At 34.1% G+C, this 27,586-nt stretch overlaps 1 protein-coding gene across 2 annotated transcripts; it reads left to right on the plus strand.

Moving 5' to 3' along the window:
* Positions 1 to 3,550: 3,550 nt before the first annotated feature.
* LOC113849506 (vacuolar sorting protein 3) lies at positions 3,551 to 27,586 on the plus strand. Of its 2 annotated transcripts, XM_027479457.1 has the most exons (14): positions 3,551 to 4,847; positions 6,372 to 6,647; positions 7,685 to 7,881; positions 8,174 to 8,315; positions 9,459 to 9,731; positions 9,814 to 9,886; positions 10,150 to 10,198; positions 15,852 to 16,137; positions 16,336 to 16,391; positions 22,054 to 22,122; positions 22,224 to 22,335; positions 24,115 to 24,204; positions 25,165 to 25,335; positions 25,847 to 27,586. In XM_027479457.1, the coding sequence occupies exons 1-14, from the start codon at positions 3,732 to 3,734 to the stop codon at positions 25,937 to 25,939; spliced, it is 3,003 nt and encodes a 1,000-aa protein (XP_027335258.1). In that variant the 5' UTR covers positions 3,551 to 3,731; the 3' UTR covers positions 25,940 to 27,586. The 2 variants fall into 2 exon arrangements, 1 of the variants encoding a protein (XP_027335258.1); XR_003502099.1 differs by lacking the exons at positions 25,165 to 25,335; positions 25,847 to 27,586 and having other exon boundaries at positions 3,588 to 4,847; positions 22,054 to 22,126; positions 24,115 to 24,136.

Raw genomic sequence — 27,586 nt, forward strand, 5'->3', positions numbered from 1 at the left:
TTCAAAAGGGAATTTTCACATAGGAATTTTGTTTTCTACACCATGATTTTATGAAAAAAAAAAACCTTACAGTTTTGCTACTTAGAATCAAGTAGTTGAGTTTTCTATGTTAAACTACATAAATAAGACTTAGGGTTTGGAATTAACTTCCTTTACTTGAAAATGGGTCTCTCAGATCGAGTTTTCCTAGAGATCTAAGGAAGAGGTACGACATTCCGAGAGAGGATATCGCCTTGAAGGTTAAGGTTCCCTTGAGTATTGTAAACATACAACTTTAGATCGAATAAAACTGAGAAATAAGAATGGAGTTGGAGAATCAAGCTCTAAGAAACTTATTTGGATCTGAATGATTGAGCTCCCAAGCCCAGATTTGAAGGAAGATTGAAATTTAGAGGAGGATTTCTAAGAAGAAAGGGTGAGAGATTAGAGAAAACAGAGGGGAAGTTGAGATTTTGGATTGTAATACAAGTTTTCTAGGTTGAAGGCCCTTAAATACCTTTTAATTCACTATATTCTTGCTATAGCGAACTAAATCTCGCTACAACAAGCCTTACTCTCGTTGCGGCAAAAAACCAATCAGAATTTTTCTTTGTTGTCTGTCATTCTAATTACAGCGAAAGCTCTTCGCTGTAGCGAGAGAATCCTCACTACAACAAGAGAGTATCAGAATGTCTGATTTTAGATGCTTTTTCTCGCTCTAGCGAGATACCTTGCACCAAAACTCCTATTTTTTTCATACAAGGGCCACAAATAATTGAAGGTGTTACAATCCTTACTTGATGTTTCCCATAATGTTGCCAAAGGTGATCATGTTAGGGATGTTGGATGTTTGCTTAGAAGTGTATAAATTGTGTTCGTATGTGATGTTTGATGTATCTTCATCTATGTTCTCTTCCTTAATGTATATATTTAATATTTCCTTCAATTTCTCTCTTTTCTCTTTTTGATCTTTCTAAATTATTTTTTTTTCCTCTCTGTTTTGCCTAGTAACTTTCCCTTACTAAAGTAGCATCCCTCAAACAAGAATCTAAAGTTATATTTATAAATTATAAGAATGAAAAAATAACTACAAAATAACTATTGCAATATGTAAAAACATGCTCCTAATGTAGGCTACTCCTATAATCTAGTCCTTACGTTGGGTAACCACAAAAACCTATTAAACCAATATTATGGGTTGTTCACATGGTGATAATTGCTGCCAACTACTTCTTGAAGGGTAGGTTCATTCGACCAATTAGATGTACCTTAGAGTACATGAGTTTACTTGAAGTCATCATCTTCGCATGCTTGTGCTTAATTTTCTTCAGTAGACTAGTCAACGCCCTTAGTTCAAGCTTAGCTAACTTTAACAATGATCATAATTTATGTGTTATGACTATTTCAACTAGTTTTTTTATGTCGTTTTGAGACATTAGTTTGACTATTTGTTGATATTTGTTTTTAAATAAAAGTCCTTAACTATCGTTTATCTTTAGATAAGATGCTAAGTGGTTAACACTTAATAACTTTTATAGTCAAACCATTATTTTAACTAATATTTGATTGAGACACGTATCCTTAAATAAGTTGTCAAATGAACAACATTGAGCTATTTCGATGGTCAAACCACTCCTTTTATTAATATTTTGGTCAAATTTTAATGTGGGTGAACATTTAGTTAATGTTCAATGTTTTAAAATTTGTGACTTAAAGTAAATTAAAAATAACTTAAATTTGCTAAACTATATTTTTTAATGAATAATACTTAAAAAAATATTTTAATAAGTTAATAGGTATTGAGGGATATATTTAAAGTTTAATTAAACATATGTGGGAAATGCATCATTATTTTTATTTGAGTACACAAAATATGGGAATTTCATGTCTGATTCAACACCACGGGAGGCTGAGGAGTGTGGTTATGCTATTGGAAGACACACTATTGCAAGTTTTGAATCATTTGTGTGTTGATTAAAAAAAAAAAGAAGAGTGAGTTTTGACTTCATGAAGATGAGACTTTGGTCAAACATTAGGTTCATGAATGGTGGGTGGGACTTGGGAGAAGCTTAGGTTTGTGAATAGTAGTTGGGAATTGGAATAATATGTACGTTTTCAACCATCCAATAATTATCAAATATCCGGCTAAATGGTTTTGATACAATGTTACGACCATAATCCCAATAACTCAGCAATTAAAAATAATTTTTTTTAATGAAATTGCTATCAGAATTATTTAATAAAAAAAAATTAAAAAATTGACCTAGCAAATTATATTTGGAGGTCTAATTTGCCTTAAAAAATATATTTAATCTGATTTTTTTTTTTAAAACCAATGAATTGAAAGAGTGTTCTTCGGTTTGAAGTTCCATGATATATAATAGGTATTTTTGTCAATATTTTAAGTTATCTTTTCATTTTTTCCATTATATAAGATTACTTTGAATGTTTTTAATAATTTGCAGTGTAAAGGCCATTAGACTTTATTTGAACACTTTCATTTTTATAAGTTGCGGTGGTGTTGTCAGTTATTAGGTTTTTCTTGTCATGACTTTATATATATATATATAAAAGGTAAGATTTTATTAAATTTAAGTCTTTTATTTAACTTAAATCTAATAACTAGTGATTAGATTTAAGTTAAATGAAACGTTAAAATTGAGTGAAAGAGTTTTTAGACTTGCACCGGTGTAAAAAGATTCTTTCTCTTTATATATATATATATTGTTTATATTTTATTTTTTATTATTTTATTAATGATATTATTTCTTATATTTATCATAATTTGTTTATTATTATTTTGTTTCTTTAAAACTTATTAATGATACGGTTAATATCAAGGATGTAATATCAAGTGTATTTATTATAATTATTTTGGTAACATAGATTATTAGGTTTTTTGAACTTTTTTTTAATTGATTAAAATATTATTATGTTTACTAAATTTTTAAAACGTATTCACTCAATTTTATATAATTGTTAATTGTGTTTTAAGATTTATATGTATTTCATTTTTAAATTATAATTTTTTTAATTAGTATTTATATTATAAATGAGAATATACTATTTAAAAATTGACATTATTTTTTTATAATTTTCTATGTGTATATTTTTAAATTAAAATTGACTAAAAATAAGGTGTGAATTGTATTTTTTATTATAATAACTTTTTATCAATATTTTTATTAATTTTATTCTAAATTTTAAAAATTAAAAATATTACTTAATTTTTTTATTACGTTATATAAATTTTTATTTTTTCAAATAACTATTTTATGTTTATAAAAATTATCTTTTTTTTAATTCATAATTTATTTTTAAAAAGCCTCATCTTTGTGTATTGTACCTTCTATGGCTACCAAGAGTTTTAAATACAAATTCAATAGTTACTAATGCTTTGAATTATTTTTTATTATAATTTTATTACATATAAATTTATCCTAATAAAAAATATTATTAAAATTTTCCGTGAATGGTATAAGAAAAATGATTTGTGAATATAAAAATAAGATAATAAAAACTTACTATTACATTTGAGGATTATATTCTGAGATACAGAAAATAAAAATGTGAGAATAAAACAGAAAAAGCATCTTTCTCCATTTAGGTGGTTGCACTCTGTTCTCCTTCTCCCAAAGTCACAGTGGAGCAGAGTGCTAGTGCAGAGAGGCAACAAAGCCTGAATCTAATGGCTTCGTCGTTTTGATCTATAAACTCACACGCTTTTTCAAATTTTAAGTTATCGTCGTACAATGGCCAAAGTTGAAAACGGCATGAACCGGATCGTGCTAGAGCCGCATTCACAATTTGACCTCACCACACACTCACGCGCCAGTTCCATTCGATCCCTTGCAATAGCCACGCTCTCCAATCCAAAACGACACCAACCCGTTATCTACGTCGGCACCCACTCCGGAACCCTCTTTTCCCTCTCCGCCGACGGAAACGACACCACAGTCCAAAACGACGTCGTTTTACGGAAGCTCTCATTCCTGCGCAGCGTTTTGGTGAGCGACACCGGCGTAGAGTCCATTTCGGTTCTCGAAGAGTTCGGGAAAGTGCTTTTGCTCTCCGATGGTGCTTTGTTCTTAGTGGATTCCGAGCTCTCAAATCATGCCACGAAATTGAGTTTCTTGAAGGGCGTTTCATTGGTAACGAGGAGGAGGTTGAGGAACAGCGAGTCTGAGAGTTCAGGTTCGGGTTTAAGTCCGGGTTCGGGACATCGGTTTTTGCAGAAATTGGGTGGGGTTAGGGCGAACGGTTTGAGAATTAAGGAGGGTGAAGCGCAAAGTGAGGGTGGTAGTTGTTTTTTCGCTGTTGTTGTTGGAAAAAGGTTGATTCTTGCAGAGCTTGTTTTGGGGAATAGAAATGGAAAAAGTGAGAAAGATGTTAGTGGCAGTTTGGTGGTTTTGAAAGAGATTCAGTGTGTTGATGGAGTTATTAGTACCATGGTGTGGCTTAATGATTCTATTATTGTTGGCACTGTGAATGGTTATAGCTTGATTTCATGTGTTACTGGACAGAGTAGTGTTATCTTCTCGTTGCCGGATGTGTCGCGGCCGCCGCGGTTGAAGTTGTTGCACAAGGAGTGGAAGGTGTTGTTGTTGGTGGACAATGTGGGAGTTATTGTTGATGCACACGGGCAGCCGGTGGGGGGGAGTCTGGTGTTTCGGCACGGTTTGGATTCTGTTGGAGAAATTGATTCCTATGTGGTTGTTGTGAGTGATGGGAGGATTGAGTTGTATCATAAGAAGTGTGGGAGCTGTGTTCAGGTGTTGCCGTTTGGCGGGGAAGGGGTTGGGCGTTGTGTTGTTGCCAGCGAGGAAGATAGGGGTGGGAAGCTTGTTGCTGTTGCAACTGCTACCAAGGTATGTTTTTGCTTGTATCTGATGACACTGATAATCATTCGAGATGTAGCCTTTGATGAAGCTTGAATGTTTGGCTTAGCCAGTTGTTTGATTTCATGGTAAATGTTTTATTAGGCCCATGGATTAATGTATTGTTGAGGTAAACTGAGTAGGTGCCAGTTCATGATAACAATGGATTTGTATTTTACATATGCTGTCACACCCAAAGAAAAAATGATAACTAAAAGTTCCATCATTACCCATAGAGAATTGTATAGTTTGTAGATAGGTCAGTGAAGGCTTGACTATTGAGTTTTTGCGGTGATCTTCTAATGGCATCAGTTATTGGAAAAGTAACAAAATAACATTTCTTATATTGGGAAATTTAAAATGAAACCTAGCATGCTTAAAATGGTAATAATGAGGGGAACTTACTTTAAATCTAACACTTTAATAATAAAGACAGATGATACCTCTCATTACTTCAATAATAAATCTAACACTATAATGCACCAGTGCACCACCTTAAAGTGGTGCACAGTGGAAAATATATATATTATTAGAACATATAAAATGAAATTGTCACCCAGCAAAATTCATATTATGCATATAAAGTAGCATAAATTAGGAAGAAAACCTTTATATAAGTAAAAGCACTTAAAGTAGCACTCATAAATCATAATCCATATTCCATGAGAATGTCGTGCATCAGCAAAGTAAAAAATAGAGCGGAAAAGAAACGATGCAAGAACAGCAGCACTAGACTTAAACTCTGAGCAGTAGCACACTGCTGGGTTTAGTTGCAGACCAAGTCGCACACATTGGGAGAACTGTTGAAAGTTGACAACAGTGTTAGGTTTCAAAGCTGCTAGAGCAAAATGGGTTCAATCAAAAAGAGATATGAAAGAGGCATTAACTACATTAGGTTCAACAAAAGAGGCTTTTTGAGGAATTTTCAGAATCAAAGTGAAATTGTGAAATCTCACAATTTGAGGGATTTTATGATTGAAATCGGGATTTTACAGTGATTTTGCTCGGCCATGACTTTACCCATGATTTAAATCGGTAAGGCTTCTAAAATCGTAAAATCCATTTTTTACGATTCAAATCGGTGTTTTTACTGCCATGATTATCTTAGTAAAAAAGGAAGACCTACAATATGTGTTTTTTCTTCTAGGTTCCACGAGTTCACAGATTTCAAAACTCAAAAAATTTTGCTGATCCTGCAAGTATATGAGTAATCCTTGAAATCTTGCTCTGAACTTACCACCTTGTGATCTTAGGTGTGGACAGGATAAATAGTGGCTAGAAATGATCCAAGAAGTATAGTTACATGATTTTGACAACCTTGCTCTTATACTTGATATTTCTGCAGTCTGACTTCAGTCCTAGCTTGTTACTTGATTTATGCCAATTATTCCAATTTTTAATTGTTTAGTAAACTGCAAGCAAATGGTTCATTTTGATAGTGACCTATATGTTCTCATAGTACTAGGCTAGCTCATTGAAGAATTTCAAAAGTCTTTTTTTTTGTACATATACTAGGTTGTGTGCTATCAGAAATTACCTTCTGTAGAACAAATTAAAGACCTTCTGAGGAAGAAGAAATATAGGGGAGCCATATCCTTGGTGGAGGAGCTTGAGTCTGAAGGTGAAATGTCGAAAGAGTTGCTCTCGTTTGTTCATGCTCAGGTGGGATTCCTCCTGCTTTTTGACTTGCATTTTGAAGAAGCAGTGGACCACTTCTTGCTCTCTGAGACGATGCAACCTTCTGAAGTATTCCCTTTTATAATGCAAGATCCGAATCGCTGGTCCTTACTGGTACTTTTATTCTTGTCTTCAATTTTATATTACTGCCATAATTTTTATTTCAAAATTGTATGCTGGTTTGTTCTGAGTTTCTTGTTTTTGATGATGAGATTGTTTTTTAAACAATGGGAAACAAAATGCAATAACGAGGGTGAGATTTCCAAAAGAATAAAAAAAAAGTTTGTCACTGTCGTTCAGTTTTGAACTTATGAAGCCTTTTTTTCTATTCATTTATTGTAGGATTAGGTTTGATTGATTTTCTGATGAAAACTTTCATGACTCAAATCTAAGAGGCACATGTTGTGAAGGAAGTAACTTTATGATTAAAGTTAACTTTTAATTTTGGATTTCTTCATTTTTATCTTATAAATACTGTATCTCTACTATCTAGATAATATTATATCCTATAGAAATAAATCTTCTTTGTGATTCTTACTTCTCATAATTTAGTGTTCATATCTAGATCAAATTTTCAAATAAGCTTAATGATATGTCTGACTAGACATATAATACCTAAATGCTTAGTTTTCTATTTTTACTGATTTTAGGCTAGAATACAAGCTTTGGATGCAGTCTTGTGCAACAACCTGTTTGAAAATTTCAGTGTCATGAGCGACTATTAATGAATAAATTTGTGTTTCTCATTCATAGTATTTGAATAATCTATTCAGTTTGTGTGACGCTGATATATATTATTTTTATGCTTTCTTCACTGATAAACATATTATGCATAATTATATGTAGTTGTTTTGGCAAAATATCCACATGCAAGTTGGTATATGGTGATCTGGCTTGATGCATGATGGAGTGTTTTTAGTTTAGCCTACTAGGACATAATAGTTGAAGTTCATTCACTTTTTAATACCGTGGGCTCTTTAATGTGTATGATAAATTTCAACTATGAATGTTGAATTAACTGGTAATTTTTCACTTAGGTCTTGTGCTATATTGTGAAATGTTGTACTTGTCCTTAATCTGTATTAATTATTCAAATGTTTAAAGTTTGTGCTGTATGAATGTGGTACAGAGGTTCAAACTGGCTTTTGTAGGTTCCTAGGAATCGGTATTGGGGTTTGCATCCTCCACCAGCCCCTCTTGAAGATGTAGTAGATGATGGTTTGATGACAATCCAAAGAGCTTCTTTCTTGAGGAAGGCAGGGGTAGAAACAGTAGTAGATAATGATCTTTTTCTCAATCCACCAAAACGAGCTGATTTGTTGGCGTCAGCAATCAAGAACATTAGTAGGTCTGAATGCATTTTTGTTATTTATTTCAATTTTTGGGCGATTGTATTCCTGTTGGCTTTGACAATGTCATACAGATACCAATAAAAACTCCTAATCATCTGTACTTGGGACTTTCAGGCAGATCATGAGGAATGGGTAGAGGAAGACAGGAATATAGTTGAAATATTTTGGGTTTCAATCCCATGTCATAGTTGCTTTAAAAATTGATTTTTGTGGAAGCACTCTTATATTTGTAGCTATGGTCTTCAACTTGTTTTCAAGACTACCTTTTTTGATGAATATTTTATACAGGTATTTGGAGGCCTGTCGAGAAAAAGACTTAATGGAATCAGTCAGGGAGGGAGTTGACACACTATTAATGTATCTCTATAGAGCTCTAAATTGTGTTGTGGACATGGAAAGGCTAGCATCTTCTACAAACTGGTGTGTAGTGGTATGTGCAGATTATTGTTGTGGTTTTCACAAGTGTAAATCATTATGTTTTTGTGTTTATATAAGTCTCTGGATGTTATTGTTGAATTTAGTGGGATGGAATTGCTTAATGCTGTTTTGTTTGCATAGAAAATGCAAGGAAAGAAAACCTAAGCAGCGATTTTGAGAGTGAATTAAACTTTTTCATTAGTTTGTTACACTTGTCTTTTACAGGAAGGAAAGAAACTGTATATTAATGGGACCCATAATAAAACTTCCCTGCATCTTTGCCACAATTTTGACAAAATTGGGGAGGGGCAGAGGGGAATTTGTAGGGGCGGTAGGTGGTTTTTTATTTAATATTTAATAATATTTTGTATAATATAAAAATATTAAAAATAAAATTTTATGATTATTATATACAATTTTTTAATATAATTTATTTATTTCTTTATACTTCCATTTTTACTCATCCAACAAGTAAAGAGAATTTTTTTCACTTCTTTCTTTTATATTTATACTCATCCAAACAACATATCATTTTCACTGTATTTCTACTCTATTTATCACCTTATTTCTTTCCTCTCTATTTCATCTCATCATTCAAACAAAGCATAAGTAAATTCTTTGATTGTTCATCACTTAGGTTTTGCATAAATCTATACATATAGACTCTTAATAGACTAAGTGGGGACTATCATCTATGCAAAGAGTAAATCGGTGTGGTAATTCTTAACTTAAATACTAATTCCTATGAAAGCTAAATGCATTGAACATGGTATACATGATCTACACATTATTCTAATTGTTAGGTATTTTTAATCATTTGATCTAAGTGATTTGAATACATTTCACAATTAGCACTGCAAAAAGTATGTAGCGAATGGAGTTATATGTATTATTTCTAAGCAGATTTGAGAAATTTTTTTTTCTTCTTCCTGGTATGGCCATCTTAAAGGTCTCCAAATAAAGAATAGTATCAAAGGCAAAATAAACATTAGAAACCCAAATTACTTATCAACCAGGTGTTGAGCGGGAAAAGAAAAGAGGATTCCCTTTTCTACATCCATGCTGCCCTTTAAAGGGAAACATAGATTGCATGACATAGTGGTAATTGCCTTGGGTTGCCTGAAATATGACCTTGTGAAATACATCTCTTTTTCAGGAGGAATTGGAACAGATGTTAGAAGAATCAGGGCACCTACGGACCCTTGCCTTCCTATGTGCCAGTAAAGGAATGAGCTCAAAAGCTGTACATATTTGGCGCATCCTGGCAAGAAATTATTCATCTGGCCTCTGGAAAGACCCTGCTTTGGATAATAGCACTCAGGATAATGGGGAAAACCTTATTTCTGGCAGGGCAATTGCTGCAGCTGAAGCTTCAAAGATTCTTGAGGAATCATCTGACCAAGATTTGATTCTACAACATCTAGGATGGGTATGAATGATATTGAGGTTTTTTGTTAATGCAAGTATAATGTTTTTAACTTCATAATTAGGTTTGAACCTTTTCATTTCAGATTGCAGATATCAGCCAGGTTCTTGCAGTTGAAGTTTTAACTTCAGACAAACGAGAGATCCAGCTTTCTCCTGGTTCGACTTGATTCTTTAAGCATCATATACTCATAATTTGGATAATTATTATGCTTTGGATCCTTGATATTAAGAAATGTAAATTTTGAATTTGGTATTAAATTTTGACTAGTTTGGGTATGGTTTGGTGAATATTATCATAGATTGCCAAATGTACTCTCTAAGGGTTCTCAAATATGTAGTTATTCACTCGTGTTTTTGTTTCTGTTAAGGTTTTTATTTCTGAAATAACTAGTGATTGTTGTTTTTCTTTCTTACTGCAGATGAAGTTGTTGCTGCTATTGATCCCCAGAAGGTAGACATTTTACAGAGGTAAGCCATTGTGTTACTGTTGGCAGTATACTCTCAAATTGATGATGCTATGTGTGGGAATTTTGGTGAGGATGTTTAGGGTCATTGATCTGAAGGATTTAATTACACTGTTAATTCTTTTTTTTGTCTCTTTTTCATTCCTTTTATGTTTTTGCTGGGCATCTATTGAATGTAGCAGTTGTTGATTAGTGTTAGAAAGTGTTACATGGTACTTCTATTCTATAGATAGTTGTTCTGATAGGTAACCCCCACAGCAGTTAGTACTTAGTAGGATATTTAGGAGTGGCAGAGATTAGTCAGTTTCTAGAAGAATAAATAGAGGATGATAGGGGCTGAAGGGGGGTAACCAACATTTTAATTGAGAAACTTGGGAGTGAGCTGGGTCACTCGAATTACTCAGCAAACTATTGCAATAATTCTCCAATTTTCCTGCAAATAAGGACTTTTCCTGCACTTGTCTGCCATTTTTTAGACCTCACAATCTTGTTAAACAACTTTGTGAGCCAATTATTGCCTTTCTGTTGTAGACTCTTCCAACCACAATGAGTTTTTAATGCAGCACAATTGCATTGCCATCATCAGGCTCCTGAATAATACAATAAAAGATCTTATTTGGTCCTTCTCTCCAGTGTTAAGCCCATTGGACAGAATGAATTTGTTAGGGGTTATGGTTATTTATAAAACATACTTTGGACACATAATTTTTTCAGGTAGTGTTCAGTTAGTGTTGAAACACATTTGTGTTTTTCTGCATACCCTCAAGGTTGTCCTTCATTTTTAATAAATCCCAAAATTTTCTCTAATGTCCAGTCTTTTAGTTTGTAGAAAATTAGAAGTACTGGATCTACCTTTGAAACCTGGTATTTTCATCTGTATAGGCCACTCTAAATTAATTCATGTCCTTTTTTATATTTTCTAGTAGCTTATTGGCTGCAATCTTAGATGCTGTGCACTGCGCTGACATTTGAAGATTTGGAACTTATTTGAATAATTGTTAGATCTAATTCTGGAATATTCTGATTCTATAATGCACAGTTCTTGTGTGGAGTAAATTGTGAAGTATACCTTGCGAAATTGTGCTGGTGATTTGATTTGATTTGATGAGCTATGCATATGGATATTCTTTAATGGAGGGATTGGTGTTTATTATTTAATTCATTCCAGTAATTTCAGGGAACTTAAGTGCCCTAATATTTTCTTGACTATTTTCCACTTCATACAATTTTTTCTTTGGGCATACGAGAAACCATAGTAGTCAAAATCGCGTGTTGGCTCGTAAAATGACACGATTTTACGATTCCCAACTCTCTCTTCGTGCTAGTTTGCCCTCTGTTATGAATAGCGATAATACACGTACTAGGATTAGGGTTTATGTTAGTATTATAATAACGGACTTGGCCCTATAGGGTTATATATGTATCCTTATAAATATAAGGGTCTCTACACATTGTAGAGCATCCAATTTCAGCACACTAATCTGTCTCTCTCTTAATTCTACATGGTATCAAGAGCCTTCTAGGGTTCCTCCTTCGTTGCCACCGCCGCTGCTGACACCAATGTCGCCACCGCTGAAAAAAAAAAAAAGAAAAAACAGCTTCAGAAAAGGCCAACTATGGCTGCTGTGGGGCTGAAAATTTTTTCCGGTGACCAGAATGTGTAGTAATTCGACGTTTACAGTTTGAGTGCGGCATTTCTTTCTAGCCATTGAGACGAAACTCAGGCAATTCTATCACTGTTTGTGGATATACAATGTCTAAACGTGACAGCCAGGATGTGCAGGATGCGTAGCACAAGGGGGCTGTTACGGAGATTGTATCTCTATCCAAACTTATCATGTTAAGCTAGATGGAGATGGTGCAAACTATATGGAGTGGAAGTATTTGGTTGAGATTAGCCTGGATGGAGTGGGAACGGATAATCATTTGACTGAAACAGCACCTATCAATCCTAAGGATGTTGTCACATGGACGATATGTGACACAAAGATCCTTTGCTAGTAAACTCTGTTGGTAGGCGAATACAAGTGATTATTACCCATTACAAAACCGTGAAGGAGTTGTGGGACTTCTTGCAAGGAAATGCCGCACTTGGTTGTATGTTCTCGTAGGAAATTTATCAACCCAAACAAAATAAGTGAAAGCTAATGGACTATTTTTTGGAGTTTAAGAAGCATATTGAGGAGATACAATCTCTTTTAGCCTGCAAAACCATTGACGAGATGATAGCGCAACAAAAAAAACTCATGGCTTTGAGTTGGCTCTCTAGACTTGATTCAGAATATAAGGTAGTTCGGTCTCAGATTCTGTCAAGTAAGCAGGTTGATAATCTTACTGATGTCTTCTCCAAAGTTGTGCAGTCTTTCTTTGAGGAACTTAAGAGCACTACAGAAAATGAGTCTCCTGATCACTCTGCCTTGGTAGTCCAATACGGTCACCGTGGTGGTTGCAGTGGTGGTCGTGGGCGTAGTGGAGGTTGTGGTATTGTACAGTGCTACAACTGTGGCAAATTTAACCATTATCAGAATAAGTGCACTCATTCTCCACAGAATCAATTGTTTTTTTCACTCACAAGGTAATTCTTGCTTTGATAACTTAGTGTATCAGCTTGATATAGCTACTCAGGAGAAAGAAGGATGTACTATGCGTATGAGTGATGAGGAATTTATTCAATATACTCAGTTTTAGATTTCTCAACAGCCGTCTACAACCACTTTTGTCTAAAAAAGTAATCCTATTGCATGTCTTTCCTCTTCTTCTAGGCGTTGGGTCATTGATTTTGGTCTACTGATCATATGACTGGGGATTCAAATATCCTTTCCTTTTTTTGTCTACCTAGTTCTCATTCTTCTGTAACACTCGTTGATGGTTTTAGTGTCCGTATTAAGAGAAGCCGGTGTACCACCCTAGTTTCAACTTTATCTTTATCTTTTGTTTCATATTTGCCTCAGTTCCCCTTAAATTTGTTGTCCATTAGCCAAATCACTTCATCATTAAATTGCTCAGTAACATTTTTTTCTAATTCTTGTGTTTTTCAGGATTTGGTGACATAGAGGATTATTTGTAGAGGTAGGGTATCTAATGGGCTGTATCTATTGGAAGAAGAAGGACTTTCGCAAGCTTTTATTGCTTCTAGGAATGAAAAAGTGTCTCCTGTCCAACTTCATTGCTGTCTAGGTCATCCATCTTTAGGAGTTCTTAGGAAATTGTCCTTGTGTACGCATTCTTAGAAGTGATAATGCTAAAGAATATTTTTCTGCATCCTTCACTAATTTTATGTATAGACATGGCATATTTCATCAGTCCTCTTGTATTGTTACCTCACAACAAAATGGAGTAGCTGAACATAAAAATCATCATCTTATGGAGGTAGCCTGTGCTTTATTGTTTGAAATGAAAGTTCCTAAACTTTTTTGGGTTGATGCTGTTCTTACTGCTGCATATGTAATTAATCTCATGCCATCATGTGTGTTACATGGTGAGATTCCCTACTCTATACTTTTCCTATTACAATCTCTTTTTTATTTTCTTACCTCTTAAAGTTTTTACTGCACTTGTTTTGTGTTTGATGTTCGTCTGCAGGTAACTAAACTTGATCCAAAGTCCCTAAAATGTGTGCTTTTGAGCTATTTTCGGTCCCAAAAAGGTTACTGTTGTTTTTCTCCTGATCTTGGTCGTTATCTTATTTCCTTTAATGTTTGAAAGTCTTCCATTCTTTAAGTCCTCATCTTTTGAGTCCATGAATGAGGTAGATGAACCTTTCTTGACTTATACTCTTATCCAATCTACCCATCCTGTTGCACCTCTAGCTCCTATTGATACAGGTTTCAAGTTCTTTGAGCGGATATACTCTTATCAATCGAAACAGCCTTCAGATGATGTGCCTCCCGTGACTAATGATATTCAAGATGATACTCAACCTTTACCATTGTCTCCTCAAGTGTCAACAGATCTTATGTCTGATCTTGACCTTCCTATTGCTATCCTTAAAAGTAAGAGATCTTGCACCTATACTATTTCATCTTATATGACGTCTGCTCATTTGTCCTCTACATCTAAATCATTTATGGCTGGTGTAAACTCTCTTTCTATTCCTAAGACCCTTGCAGATGGCTTCAGTCATGATGGTTGGAGACATGCTATGGAGGAAGAAATGTTGGCTCTTGAGACGAATGACATGCCTATGCAACTTTGGTGTGATAACCAGGCAGCGATATACATTGCCTCAAATTCAGTTTTTCATGAACGGACGAAACATATTAAAATAGACTGTCATTTTATTCGAAAAAAAGTTTAGCAAAAACTTATATCCATCTCTCATGTTAAGACAAGCAACCAACTAGCAAATGTGTTTACAAAGGCTTTAAATGGAACATGTAGCAATTATATTTGTAACAAGTTGGGCATGATTAATATCTATGCTCCAGTTTGAGAGGGAGTGTTATGAATATCTATAATAGACGTATTAGGATTAGGATTTATTTAATATTATAATAACGGACTTGGCCCAGTAGGGTTACATATGTATTCTTATTAATATAAGGGTCTCTACACATTGCAGAACATTCAATTCTAGCACTAATCTGTCTCTCTATGCTCTCTCTCTCTTTCTTAATTCTACACTCTCAAAATCACAAATCACTAGGATCGGGTAGGATTGCTGTGCTGGACCATAAAATCGGTAAGCACAAATGACCCCAGCGTGCTGAGAAAACCCAATTTTTAACCCCAATGACCTGCGATCCACGTTTTTTGACCCAATTTGCTTAAAATCTATTGAAACGCTAAAATCCCCACAATTTATTCAGAACTTCCTTCTTTCCTCTTCTCTGCGATTCTGTTTCACTTTACACTGTCCCCGTTATGCTTTGCTGCAGTGATTGTGGTTTGTTCCGGCGACTGTGATCTGCAACCTGCGAAGCTTCATTTTGTAACTTGCGAAGCTTTGTTCTGCAACCTACAGCTTGTTCCATCCTGCTGTTGTGTGATGCTACGCTGCTGCTGCTCTCTCTCTAGATTCTTTTGGTGTTTGTATGGTTGGGGCTGTTTTTGCTTGTCAATTTAAGTTGCTAAACTTACGGGTTTATCTTTTAGGGTTTTTTAAGGGTAGAAAAAACTTTTTATCTTTTAAAATAAACTGACTTTTCTTTTTTACCTTTAAAATGACACTGTTTTAAGTTTTTTAAAGGGGTAAAATAGTCTTCTCATCAGAATACATTACCTAAATTATCTTTTTCCTTCTTCCTGTCTCTCATCTCCATCTTTGCTCTATTTTAATGGGCATCTGCCTTTATTTAGCTTCTCTCATCTTCATATTTATATTGTTTTATAGTATATATACAATTTTGTAGGGTCTTACAATCTGTGTTATGATCCTACGAGTTACAATTTTTCATTCCCTTTCCGATTCTATGTACAATCTCGATTTTGACTACCATGCGAGAAACATAAAAAAAAAAATGATGTTGCTATGGTTTTAGTGAGAGTTTGGGTTTTGGTTTAGGGTTTAGAATTTTTGTTGAGCCCAGTGGTGTTGATTGATCCACATAGCTGATTCCACTTAAGAGGATAAGACTTGGGTTGTTGTTGTTTTAATATAAATTTATATTTTATTCTGGAATTCTGATTCCTTAGTTTACCTTGGTTCCTTTGTTTAGGTATCTCCAGTGGTTGATTGAAGACCAGGACTGTAATGATACACAGTTGCATACATTGTATGCCCTCTCACTTGCCAAATCAGCAATTGAAGCTTTTGAATCTGAAAGTATCTCTGAAAATGTTGATAGTGGAAATATAGAGACAAAAAGTTTGGCAACCTTGAAGAACTCAATCTTTAAGACTCCTGTCAAAGAAAGATTGCAGATATTTTTGCAATCTTCAGACTTGTATGATCCAGAAGAAGTTCTTGACTTGATTGAAGGATCAGAGTTGTGGCTAGAAAAGGTAATTTTAAGTCTTTTTACTGTGTTACCTTAACCTCTGTTTATTCAACTTCGGCAAATGTGCTATTTATGGTTCTTTGTGACATAGACTACTTTTGGGAGGGGTGGCAAAATGGTGATGAACTCTCTTATGCTGAAATGGAATTTTAGTATTCCTGAACTTTTTCTTTTATTAATTTGGATTTCCTTGACATTACAGGCTATTCTGTATAGAAGACTGGGGCAGGAGACTCTGGTCCTCCAAATTTTGGCTTTGTAAGTGTCCAGTTAGCTTCAAAATTGCACTATCTTACAAATAAATCCACTTAAATTATATTCTAGTCGTATGCTGCTGTGTAATTCTGATATACAGTGTTTATGGTTATATATTATGTTTCTATGTTTGATGATATAAACTGGTCATAACCATTCTCTATTAAAAGCTTATTTTCCAAAAGTCAATAATGTTTGTGAATCTGTGTGTATTTTAATACATTCATGCTTATATTCACTTGTTATATAATTGTGCACTTGTTATAGAACTGAGATGTGGGAGGTTTGACTGAAAAATTTATGTACCGTCAAATATGAAGTTGATGTAATGAGAATTGTTTGCCTCCATTTAACATGATTTCTTTATTATTTACTGTTTTTGTACTCTTGTCTAATAATCAAAGTTGTTGAATTAGTGAGTCTATAAACTTGTGGAGCCTTTATTTAAAAAATAATATTAAAATATATGATTATCCAAGTGTAATATGAAATGCATCCATAATCAACATTCTAACTCCATAATAAAGCAAACAAAAGTGATTGTCTGGTAGTATGATAATACAAATTAAAACTGTTAAAATGTTTCACATTGGTTAGGAATAGAGACAGAATACTCCTTATAAGGACTAAGATAATCTTTCTCCTATTAGCTAGCTTTTGGAAGTGAGTTAGGATCAAGTTTCTTAACATTGTATTAGAGCTTATTCCAGTTTGAATGTTAGGGCTGCTCATAAATTCCAGTCCTATTGGACCACTTGTGACACCCTTACCACTTATTATGCCATCAATATAAATATAATATTAAAATAATTCAAGCAGTAAGAAAGCCACATGTATGAGTTTACATCTGTTCACATTAATAGAAACTAAATACACCATCTACATCAGTTATCCAAATACATATATACATATGATCTGTCAAAATATATAGTCATCCAGTCATATAAACATATACACATAGCTGATTTATATACAAAATAAAGTGGGGTCACGATATCAAAGACAACAACAACAAAAATGACCTCACAAGCTTTCTCCCTAGACCCATGATTATCAAAAATACCATTTCCTCCAAAAGTTAACAACGGTTAAGGATTTCTATTTATACATTCTCTCAGCCACTAGTAATTATATCTACATATATGTACAAGTTATACTTTACTCGGCCCTAGCCTACTCTCCTTTCCCACTAGGTTCCTGCTCAGAGGAGTCAAAACCAGGAGGAAGTCCGGCCTGAGAAGAAGTCCTCTTCTTTCCAGTAGCAGTAGGGGTGTTTGAACAGTGAGAGGAATCCAGAGAGTCAGAAGAACTAGATGAAGTCGAATTTGAAGTAGATGAGATAGAGATGTGTCTGGGTAGAAGTATGTTTGCTATATTGGGTAGTACAACAGGTGCTACATAAGGCCCTAAAGATCTAAGGAAATTCAGGGGTAATATTGGGGGCGATAATACAGGGACAGGAGGTGGGACATAGAGTCTCCTAAACTGTACTCCAGGAGAAAATAGAAAAGTGAGTCTCATGGGTACCCTAATGGGGATGGGGTATGCCCGTGGGCCTGGCCCATTTCTATCTAACAAAAAGGTAATAGTGTCAGTATAGGTGAACTGTTGTCGCTCTCAATCGTGCGCCAATCTTCCTTCAGGATCATATCTGACCGTGACGTTGAACTGGTATGGTGGTCGGGCCATTTGTGTCCTCACTTACTAAACATATTCACATACAACACACATAGCAACTAAAAGGGTGAGACAAACCCATTTCAACCAAAGTACAGTAGAAAACACGTCAAGATATTTACAATCATTATAGCAAATAGCAACAACTCAACACACAATGTACATGCCATGTATGATTCTGTGCATCACCTAATTAATTGCTATACTGACACATGCATGTGGGGCCAAACCATTTTCTTTTTCTTTTTCTCTTTCTTTCTGGGAAGGATCAGGAGTTCACTGTCATCAACCATTCTTGGTCATAACCATCTCATTAGATAGTTTCAAATGTATAGCTCAACTGATTCTGAAAATCTATCGGGTTCTGTCAGGATAGTCCAGTTTTGCAGTGAGAACCGACAGCACAGGGTTGCGAGCCCTGGCCTTTGTCCAGCTCAATCACACCCGACTATCCCCAAGACTAACCTGGAGTCTCCCCTAGATTTCGTATACTTTCCATCCAAAGCCATCATCATTACATGCTTATGATGCATGAACCTAATTTCAGTCTTTTAATTAGGTATTAAACATTTTTTTTCAATAAATAACAACATATGTTTCAAAATTTCACCGACAATCCGGTAGAATTTTCTCTATAATTTAGATAATTCTAAATTGTCTTCTCTCTGCAAAACAGCCAGAAAATTTCAATATACTTCTAATTTTAAACAAAGTCTCACCACCACCACATTTCACAACTTTCCTTTCATTTCAATGGCTCTCAAATACCTTTTTTCCAATTATCACCACATTTCAAAATATCCATTTAAAATAATACTTTAAAATGAATTAAAATCCTTTAAATTCTTTAAATATGTATATAGGTATATTTTAAATATATAAAAACTATTAAATTAATTTTGATCAAACCACTTGAAATTAAAGAAGAGTTTTTTTTTTTTAAATATTTTTATTTTGCAATTCTTCAATTCTTTTCAACTTTCAACAGACCTTCTATATGCTCACTCCACATGAATGATAGTTCATTCCTCAAGTATTTTAGGTAATTAATTATTTATACTGAATTCAACAAACAATTATCATAGAAACATCATCATACATAAAATCAATTTCAAAAAGGAATATCAAACAATTGTACACTAAGTATAGAAATAATTATAAGTTCCTTCAAATAATTCATATATACATAGCAAAGAATAAAACACCCATCTCCCAACGTTTTTCTATTATACTCGTGAAAATAGATGTCCCCCCTTACTTTGAAGTGTATACCGATTTTTCTCACCAACGTCCTCTTTTCACCACTTCTCAAATCACGATCCTAACCAAATAATCACATATAATCATGATCAATGTTAAGAGGCATTAATCACCCAACCCTCTACTAGTGAGTTGAAACAATCATTTTCTAATCTTCGCAAAAATGGCTTACGGGTCTTACAATTGTTTTCTATGATGTAAATGGAATACTATAAGCCTAAAGGTGATTAAAAACAATTATTTATCCTCATAACACTCTTGGGACAGCATCTCTAGACCAAGGATTTTGAACCATCAAATGCATTTTTAACAAAACAAAAAGTACCAAAATTATTTATTATAAAACATTAGAAGGATTAAGCAAATAAAACATAATTTAGAAACAAAATTTTTGGACAAAATCTCACCCTTATGCCACTATTCCAGCACTCGAAAAGAGGGAGAAAATAATAAAATTAATCGGTTCATAGTGTTCAAAATGATGAAAATAGGTGGAATATTAAAAAAATTTAATGAACTTACTTAGAAATTTAAGAGATTAAGACCAAAGAGGATCAAAGCTTCTTGGAAGAAAGAAAATGGGGCTTACGGAAGTGAAAGGAAGAAGTGGGAAGAGACTAATCCTTATCTTAAATAGTGAAAATAATAATATAATATTAGAATTTTCACTAATTTTTTTTAATTAATTGAAATAATTAGATAAAAATCTCAAAATTTAAAAATAATCATGAAATATATTAAACATAGCTATAAAATAATTTTTGACACTATTGATCCTTTAGTTGGTGTCCAAAATTTTTACACGCATTTTCTGCTTGAGCATATAACTAATTTACTTAAAATTAACCAGAAAATCCAAAAATGCTCATTGATTACAAAAAAAAAATATTTTTATATTCCAAATAATATTTATAAATAAAATATAAATTTTTTAATAATTTTTACTATTATTATTATTATTTTTAAAATAAAATATTTTTTTTAACTTTATACAACAATTTTAACCAACACAAATTGACACTTTTTGAAACTTAAAAATTTTAAAATTAAAAATTACTAAAAATTTCTTAAAAATTTACCTAACAATTTTGTCTAAAGCATCTCATGCTAATTCTATTCCAATTTTTCCCAAAAAATCAAGTACTATACATTAACTTAGAACTATATTAATAAATTAATCGTTTAGCAAAAACGAGGATGTTACATCACCCATGCAGATGTCCAGTCCTGCAAATTTCATGCACCAGATATCTAGTCCTGGGAGTAAAAAGAGTGTGTTAAGATGTGCCACATTGGTTAGGAATAGAGATAGAATACTATGGCAGTCCTCCTCCCATGAGCTAACTTTTGGGAGTGAGTTAGGCCCAAGTTTCTTAAGAAAAATCATACAGAAATGAGCAAATATTTAGTTCTAAATGCTAAAACTTTAAACAAGCCAAGAGCTTCAAAATTAAAGCTTGCATCTTTCCAACATAAATTAGCTTAAATATACATACCTCAAATAACTAATCAGCTAAGGTATATCACCATGGACTTTGCTTAAATATGATATTATAGTGTCTGAGTTAATAAAGAACTATTGAACTGGCATCTTACTTATCCATTAACAGCAAATATAGAAACAACCAACACTGAACAGAATAAGCAAGAAAACTATAGTTATGAATGCTACTTCTGCGTACTGTTTTTGGGATAGATAATGGAAACAAGGAGAATAGATGATGAACTGACCAAACAAAGAAACAGGATAACTTTTTGAGAGAGGAGTGCATACTGAGAAGACCAAGGAAGGCAAGAACAAACCTAGGTTTTGCACGGGAGGAAGAGCAGGGTTGTGATGTTTTTGAACTATGATTCCATTCTAGGACTGCACTATTTTTTGGAGCAGGGGAGTTTTGAGCCCTAAGTCTGTGGGTGTGAATTTTGTTTCAAGCCTTGAAGTGGTGTGTTTTGGGTACTTGGAGTATAATTTTATTACTTCCCTGTCTAGTGTGAACTCATTTTTGCAGTCTGAGTTTTTTAGAGTGTTGGCTTGATTGAGGACCTAGGATCACAAACTCCAAATTTACAACTAAGGACATTTTTTGGAAAGATTAATTTCCTGGAAATGATAGCGTACTTTTCAAAAGTTTTCTTAGAAACTTGGAGAAAGTTTCTAAAATAAGTTAAACTGAAAATGAACTTATAGTAAAAGTACTAATCCTGATTTTCATGTATAGACTAAAATCATTTTTCATTAAAATGACCTTGCTATAATTTGATTTCTTGAAAAGGTTGTTTTCGATAGAGGCCAAAGATGTCATTTGATCCCTATATTTGGCTGTTCTCTTCTAGTAGGATAAGGATTGGTTGTTGTAGACAAAAGTGAGAAGATAAATATATTTTAACTTTTTAGTACATATTTATCCTTCGAGTGTGTATTAAAATGCAATTTACAATAACTTGGTAAGATATATAGCTTACAATACTTTGTGCAGACTAGTGATTATCTGAAGATAAGAGTTTTGCAATTACCATGGTTCTGTTGCATATGTATTTTGGCAGACAACTTGATTTACACAGTTTTATGATAATTTGGGTTTAATGTGAAATTGTTAATAACACAAAAACATGCATAAGAACCAATTGACCTTTAATTTGTATAATTGCTAACAAGTATTATTTTAAATAATGTTATTAATATATGTGGGATAAGGCTTGGTGGTTGTTAATATATGTTGGCTCCCAGGAAACTGGAAGACAGTGAAGCTGCTGAGCAGTATTGTGCTGAGATTGGAAGACCTGATGCCTACATGCAGTTTGTCCCTTGTTCGCCCTTTTAACATTTATTTATGAATGCCGCAGTCATTTAGCAACATTTGTTCTAAACATCTTTTATTTTTGGTTTAATGTCCTCAGATTGCTTGAAATGTATTTGGATCCAGAAGATGGTAAGGAGCCCATGTTTACTGCTGCTGTTCGGCTTCTCCACAATCATGGAGAATCATTAGACCCATTGCAAGTTTTAGAGGTATTAAACTCTATATTACCATAAGTTCTGAAGCAAATTGTTCACAACATCATTTTTTTATATTATACTGCAAAAGGTAAAATTTTTGCAGCCTTCATTGCAGTGAAATAAGGGATTCTGTTGGCTTCAAAATAGATGTACATATATGCACTCCAGGCTAATAAGAGTATTAATGTACATGAATGATTACCTCTTATAAGACTATCAGTTTTTAAACTTGTTTGACCCTTTGGTAAGGATTTAAGGGTTGTATTACTAACCCACCCCGTACCCCATCTCCCCAAAAGTTATTGTCAAGGACCAAATCCTAGGTCGAGTTACATTAATGGGTTACATAAATACTGTATTAAACATGCCCCGCAACTTACATTGTGTTGAAATTCAATATTTATTTAGAATTGGGGCAGCAAGTAGCAACAATTGAACTCCTGAATATTTGGCTCATCTCTAATACTAATGTCAATGTCCTACTATCACAAAACCTCAAGTTGTTAGGTGAAGGTTCATGTATAACTTTATGTCTAACATTGATATTTTTATTATAATTAGTTGAATGAGCTGCATAAGAAAGCTATTCAGTAGGCTTGTTGAAAATACAAAATTTATTAAATGGACAAAACTTGAAGGACTATGCAATTGAATTCTTGAAGCTAATAGGTAGTAAAAAAACTTTTGAAATACTATTTTCCTGTTTGCTTTTGGTTACTCTTCTAAGACTGTTTCTGTCATACTACAGTGTACAAGCAGCATTGGTACCTGATGCGGATATAGGTACAGAATATGACAATTTTTATATGTCTAAGTTGTGGATAATTCTCTTAGTGTCTGGGATTGGAGACAGGTAATGTAAGTTTCAAATAATAAGTCGCCATTACAATGATCATCAATTTGAGATGGAGATGAGGGTAGTAGTGTTAGTTGCAGCTAATGCAAATCACCCACCAAAATGATCATTGATGAGGAGAAAAATCACCACTGGTATGATTGTCAATGGACTATTGAACCGATCATTACTGGATGTAGCATAATCATTCTTGGTCTCCCTCTCCCTCAATGGACTACTGGACTGATCATTAGCTGGAGTGTGTTAAATAGGTCAGGAGACATTGAACTTTGGAGGGTGCGAGCTAAGATGGCAAAGGCTGGCTGTCATCTGATTAGCTGGTCAAGGTGGGTGGAGATGATCCTTAAAAAGAGGATTTGTGTGTGGAAGAGTTTATCTAGCCAAATTCCAGTAAATGTTGCATGGAAGCAAGTTGAAGCTTCAGTTATGGCATGGGCCCATTGCTTGGTGGTGCAATTTTTTTCCCCTGAAAACTGTGCTCCACATTGAGTTTTCAGATTCCCCCTCATTTGGACACTTAACTGCCACTTGCTACTGTTTTGGTGATTTTTCTGGTGCATTTTCCAGTGAACACTGAGTTTGCCCTGCTCAGTTCAGCCTTCCCCGTAATTTCATGCCATATAGAGGCTCCACACGCCGTCATGTGCGTCTTCTCGTTATCAAAAGATTAACACAAGTTAGCCATAAGATAAGAAAATTTAAAATACTTGAGAGCACATTAATTCAGCAATATTAGATACACCATAAACCCTGATGACTGATCATGAGTATAATTATCAGTATTACATGTATCTTTTTTGGAATTTAAGGACACACTATTTAATCACTTGCTGATTATCACTTTCTTTTCTTTAACTATAGTGAATACTTTTGACTGAATTGCAGTTCTTAATTTTGACATCTTACTTGCTAAAATTTTTGACTTTATAATGCAGAAACTATCTCCAGATATGCCACTTCAACTTGCTTCTGAGACTTTACTAAGAATGTTCAGGGCCAGAGTTCATCATCATCGTCAAGGACAGGTAGTACGTCCATGTTTTTCCCTTCAATCCCTTGATGAAGTCCTTACATGACAATAAATAAATAAATAATGAAATAAAAAACTCAAATCAGAGTGCAGTGGTTGCTATCAGGAATAGTGGATTATCCTTTTTGAATTGGGTTTAGGCCTAACTCAATCCTAACAGCTAGTTTATGAGGCGAAGATTGCTCAAACCTTAATAAGCTCTACTTTCATCTTATGTATAATTGACGTGCAGAATTTTAGGAATGGTTTCTTTCATTTAAATTGCATTGAGATAGTCGCAGGGCTACGTAGATTTCACTAGGAATGTTATAGGCTCTATTTGTGGCCAGTCCTGTCTCTGGAATAAAGCTGCTGGTTGTTGAGCAAATATTTCCCCTTTTCTTTCTTTTTTCTTCACTACCTCTTTTTTTTTTTTCCCCTTTTTACTGCAAAGTTCTGTGCAGTGGAGAAGGCCATAAAAAACTCAAGGGGCAGTTTTAGTCATAGCATATGACGGTCGGCCAGCAGGGCTTGAGGAAGGTGTATGGAAAAAAAAGCTGACAAATAACAGTGTGGATGAAGAATGGGATGATGGCTGTAGAAAGGAAGAGAGGGAGATGGAATAGGAGATGGAGGAAGGAGTGAAGGAAAAGAAAAAACTCTCACTAAGGAGAGGAGAGAACCCATCTATAATGGGTAGAAAACCCACCTTTTTGGATACTCCCCCTTGGTGGGAAGGTAGAAGACGGTTGAGAGGATTGCTAGAGTTTCTTAACTGGAGGAAAGAAAACAGGAGAGCGAAAGTAGTTTATGTGGATTTTTAACTGCCAAGGTTGTAGTTATTCCTGAACATGAACTAATTTTACCAATAATTCCTATATGCAATCTTCCCAATATTATTTTTCCTTTGTGCTCTGTAGCTGACATTTCTATGTTGATTGTGGGCTGGTATTGTTAATAACATAAGTTTGTTCAGATTGTGCATAGTTTATCTCGTGCCGTAGACATTGATGCAAGATTGTCAAGATTGGAGGAAAGGTCAAGGAATGTGCAAATTAATGATGAGAGTCTCTGTGATTCCTGCAATGCACGCCTTGGTACAAAGCTCTTTGCTATGTATCCTGATGACACTGTTGTATGCTACAAGGTTAGTGCTTGAGCTCTCCTCTCAGTTGATGCATAGTTTTGCTGTTAGGCTGTTGCCAAATAATACTTCTTGATCTGCATTTCTATAATCGTATGCAACAGAAAATAATATAGTTGCAAAACTTATTTCTTATTTTTGAATTTATCAATTTAATGCTTGAAGTAATTTTTATAATCTCAATCTTTTCTATTAATCGTATTAGGATTACAATCTGGCATGAAAATTGTTATAAATTCATTGTTTTATTAATGGCTGCTCTTCAAGTGTCGTTACTACGTAGTAACTCTTCTTTGTACGTGCTTAAGCACACGGGTGCATGGATACTAGGTTTTCATAAAATGAAATTTATTATTCTGTCCAATTATGATGGTCTTGGGATAATTTGTCTTCCCTTCTAGATAGACTATATTGATTAATATTTTTCATTGACTAAAATTATTTTATCTACGGTTCATGGTTTAGATCATTGTAAGAATTGAATTTTCTTACATGCTCTCCTAATCCCTTGCAGTGTTATCGCCGTCAAGGTGAGTCAGTGTCTGTCTCAGGCCGCAATTTTAAGGAAGATATCCTAATTAAACCGGGTTGGCTTGTGAGTCGTTGATCTTGAAACTATGATGCTGCAATTAGATGCCATCATTTTTGGCTGAATCTGATCAGTTGCCATTCCATATACCGAATCCAAATTCATTAAAGATTGGAAACAGGAAATGTGTTGATGATCACTCGGGTTATACAAATAACTTGAGAACATTTGGAGTGTCCACCTTCTAACCATCTACACTAAAAGTGTGAAGTTCATATAGTTAACTCCCACATGATGGTACTGTAAATAAATTTCTGTTGAGTTCTCCATTGTACTGCCAAATTCCCATACCCCGTCCCCCCTTTCGGCAAATTGCATTGTAAATTCGATATTGTAAAATGTAAATTTTTGCACAGAAGAATAATGAGCTCATTCTGCCTTTTTAGTTCATACGGAATGTACTGGAGTATGGCCCTTGAAATATTGGAACTTTGCTAGGATTAGACAGCTGAGACCACATAGGTAGGTAAGCCTTTTCAAAGTAACGACTGCAGTTACAATCAACTTTGCTTATTTTCAACTGCTGTTACGTAGATAGGGTTACACAAACTGAAAATGAATCAAGAGGTCCTTAAAAATATTCTTTAAGTAAATATATGCTTTTATACACTTTTAAAGCCCTTTATGATTAGGGAATATTGGTAACGTTGCTTTTCATTGCATCTCTGATAGATAATGACTTATCAGCCGGTAACTTGTTCACTCCTTAAAAATATGGTTATTGTCAGATTTCGAAAGAAATAAATGTTGTATTATAATTTAACATAAACGCAAAATAAATAATATCAGATATGGTAGCACTAATAGAAGGATATTATGGTATCAAATGCTTTAGGCTTTGCTAGAGATAGAGTAAGCTTTTAAAAGATTTTTCTTATTTTTTAAAAGTAAGAGAAAGGAGTTGGGAGGGAGGATTTCGATTCTTTTCAAAACTTTATGTTCTTGCAATTTTTTTGTTTCTTCAATTTTAAGGGTTTTTTTTTTCCTCCTTTTTTAATCTTCAAATAACTTTCCTTTCTCTTCTCCCATGTCTCAAATTTAAATTTTTTCCCGAAATAGCCCACTGCTAAGCTTGAAACTCTTGAGTTTGGTGCTAAAAAGATAATTAAAGGACTGTTATGGGTATTGCATGATGAATAAAACAGTTCTATTGCAGAATTTGAATTTGCTTTGATTCAGATTGGTTTATCAGTTTCATTGCTACGAAAATTGAACTATTTGAATATATTTTTACTATTTTTGTGGGGCTCAGCTCGTGTTGCACCATTGCGCCTCAAGCAGCTTTTCTGTTTCTCCTAGTGGGTTTCAATCTTTGAAACGTGGGAGTTCTTGACTGTAGTTGAGGAAAATGGGCCAAAGCGAAGAGGAGAAGACATCGAGGATCTCAAGTCACGAAGTAAGAAGTTGAAGGTGGGTCTTGAACTGAGGATGGTTTGTCGTCAATCATGCAAGAAGACCCTCCTTGTGCACGTGCTACTAATCAAATGACTTCTAAGCTGTATAGATATAAATCTATCTTGTATAAAGATAAAGTTCTTGCTTCCCAAGACATAGATCTAGTCTTAGGACATAATGATATTACTCAATCTGTAATGGAAGAGTTAAATATCCCCTACGAGGCTAATGGATTTGAAGAAATTAATAATATAGGTCAATTGTTTATGG

The sequence above is a fragment of the Abrus precatorius genome, unplaced genomic scaffold (genome assembly GCF_003935025.1).
Source record: "Abrus precatorius isolate BTA unplaced genomic scaffold, Abrus_2018 Scaffold9, whole genome shotgun sequence".
In the NCBI taxonomy this organism is placed as follows: domain Eukaryota; kingdom Viridiplantae; phylum Streptophyta; class Magnoliopsida; order Fabales; family Fabaceae; genus Abrus; species Abrus precatorius.

Excerpts from the sequence above, each read along its gene's own strand:
- LOC113849506 (XM_027479457.1), top strand. The coding sequence starts at position 3,732 with ATGGCCAAAGTTGAAAACGGCATGAACCGGATCGTGCTAGAGCCGCAT. Across the intron at positions 9,887-10,149 it reads AGAGATCCAGCTTTCTCCTG|ATGAAGTTGTTGCTGCTATT; the intron begins GTTCGACTTGAT and ends TTCTTACTGCAG. Across the intron at positions 16,138-16,335 it reads CAGAGTTGTGGCTAGAAAAG|GCTATTCTGTATAGAAGACT; the intron begins GTAATTTTAAGT and ends TTGACATTACAG.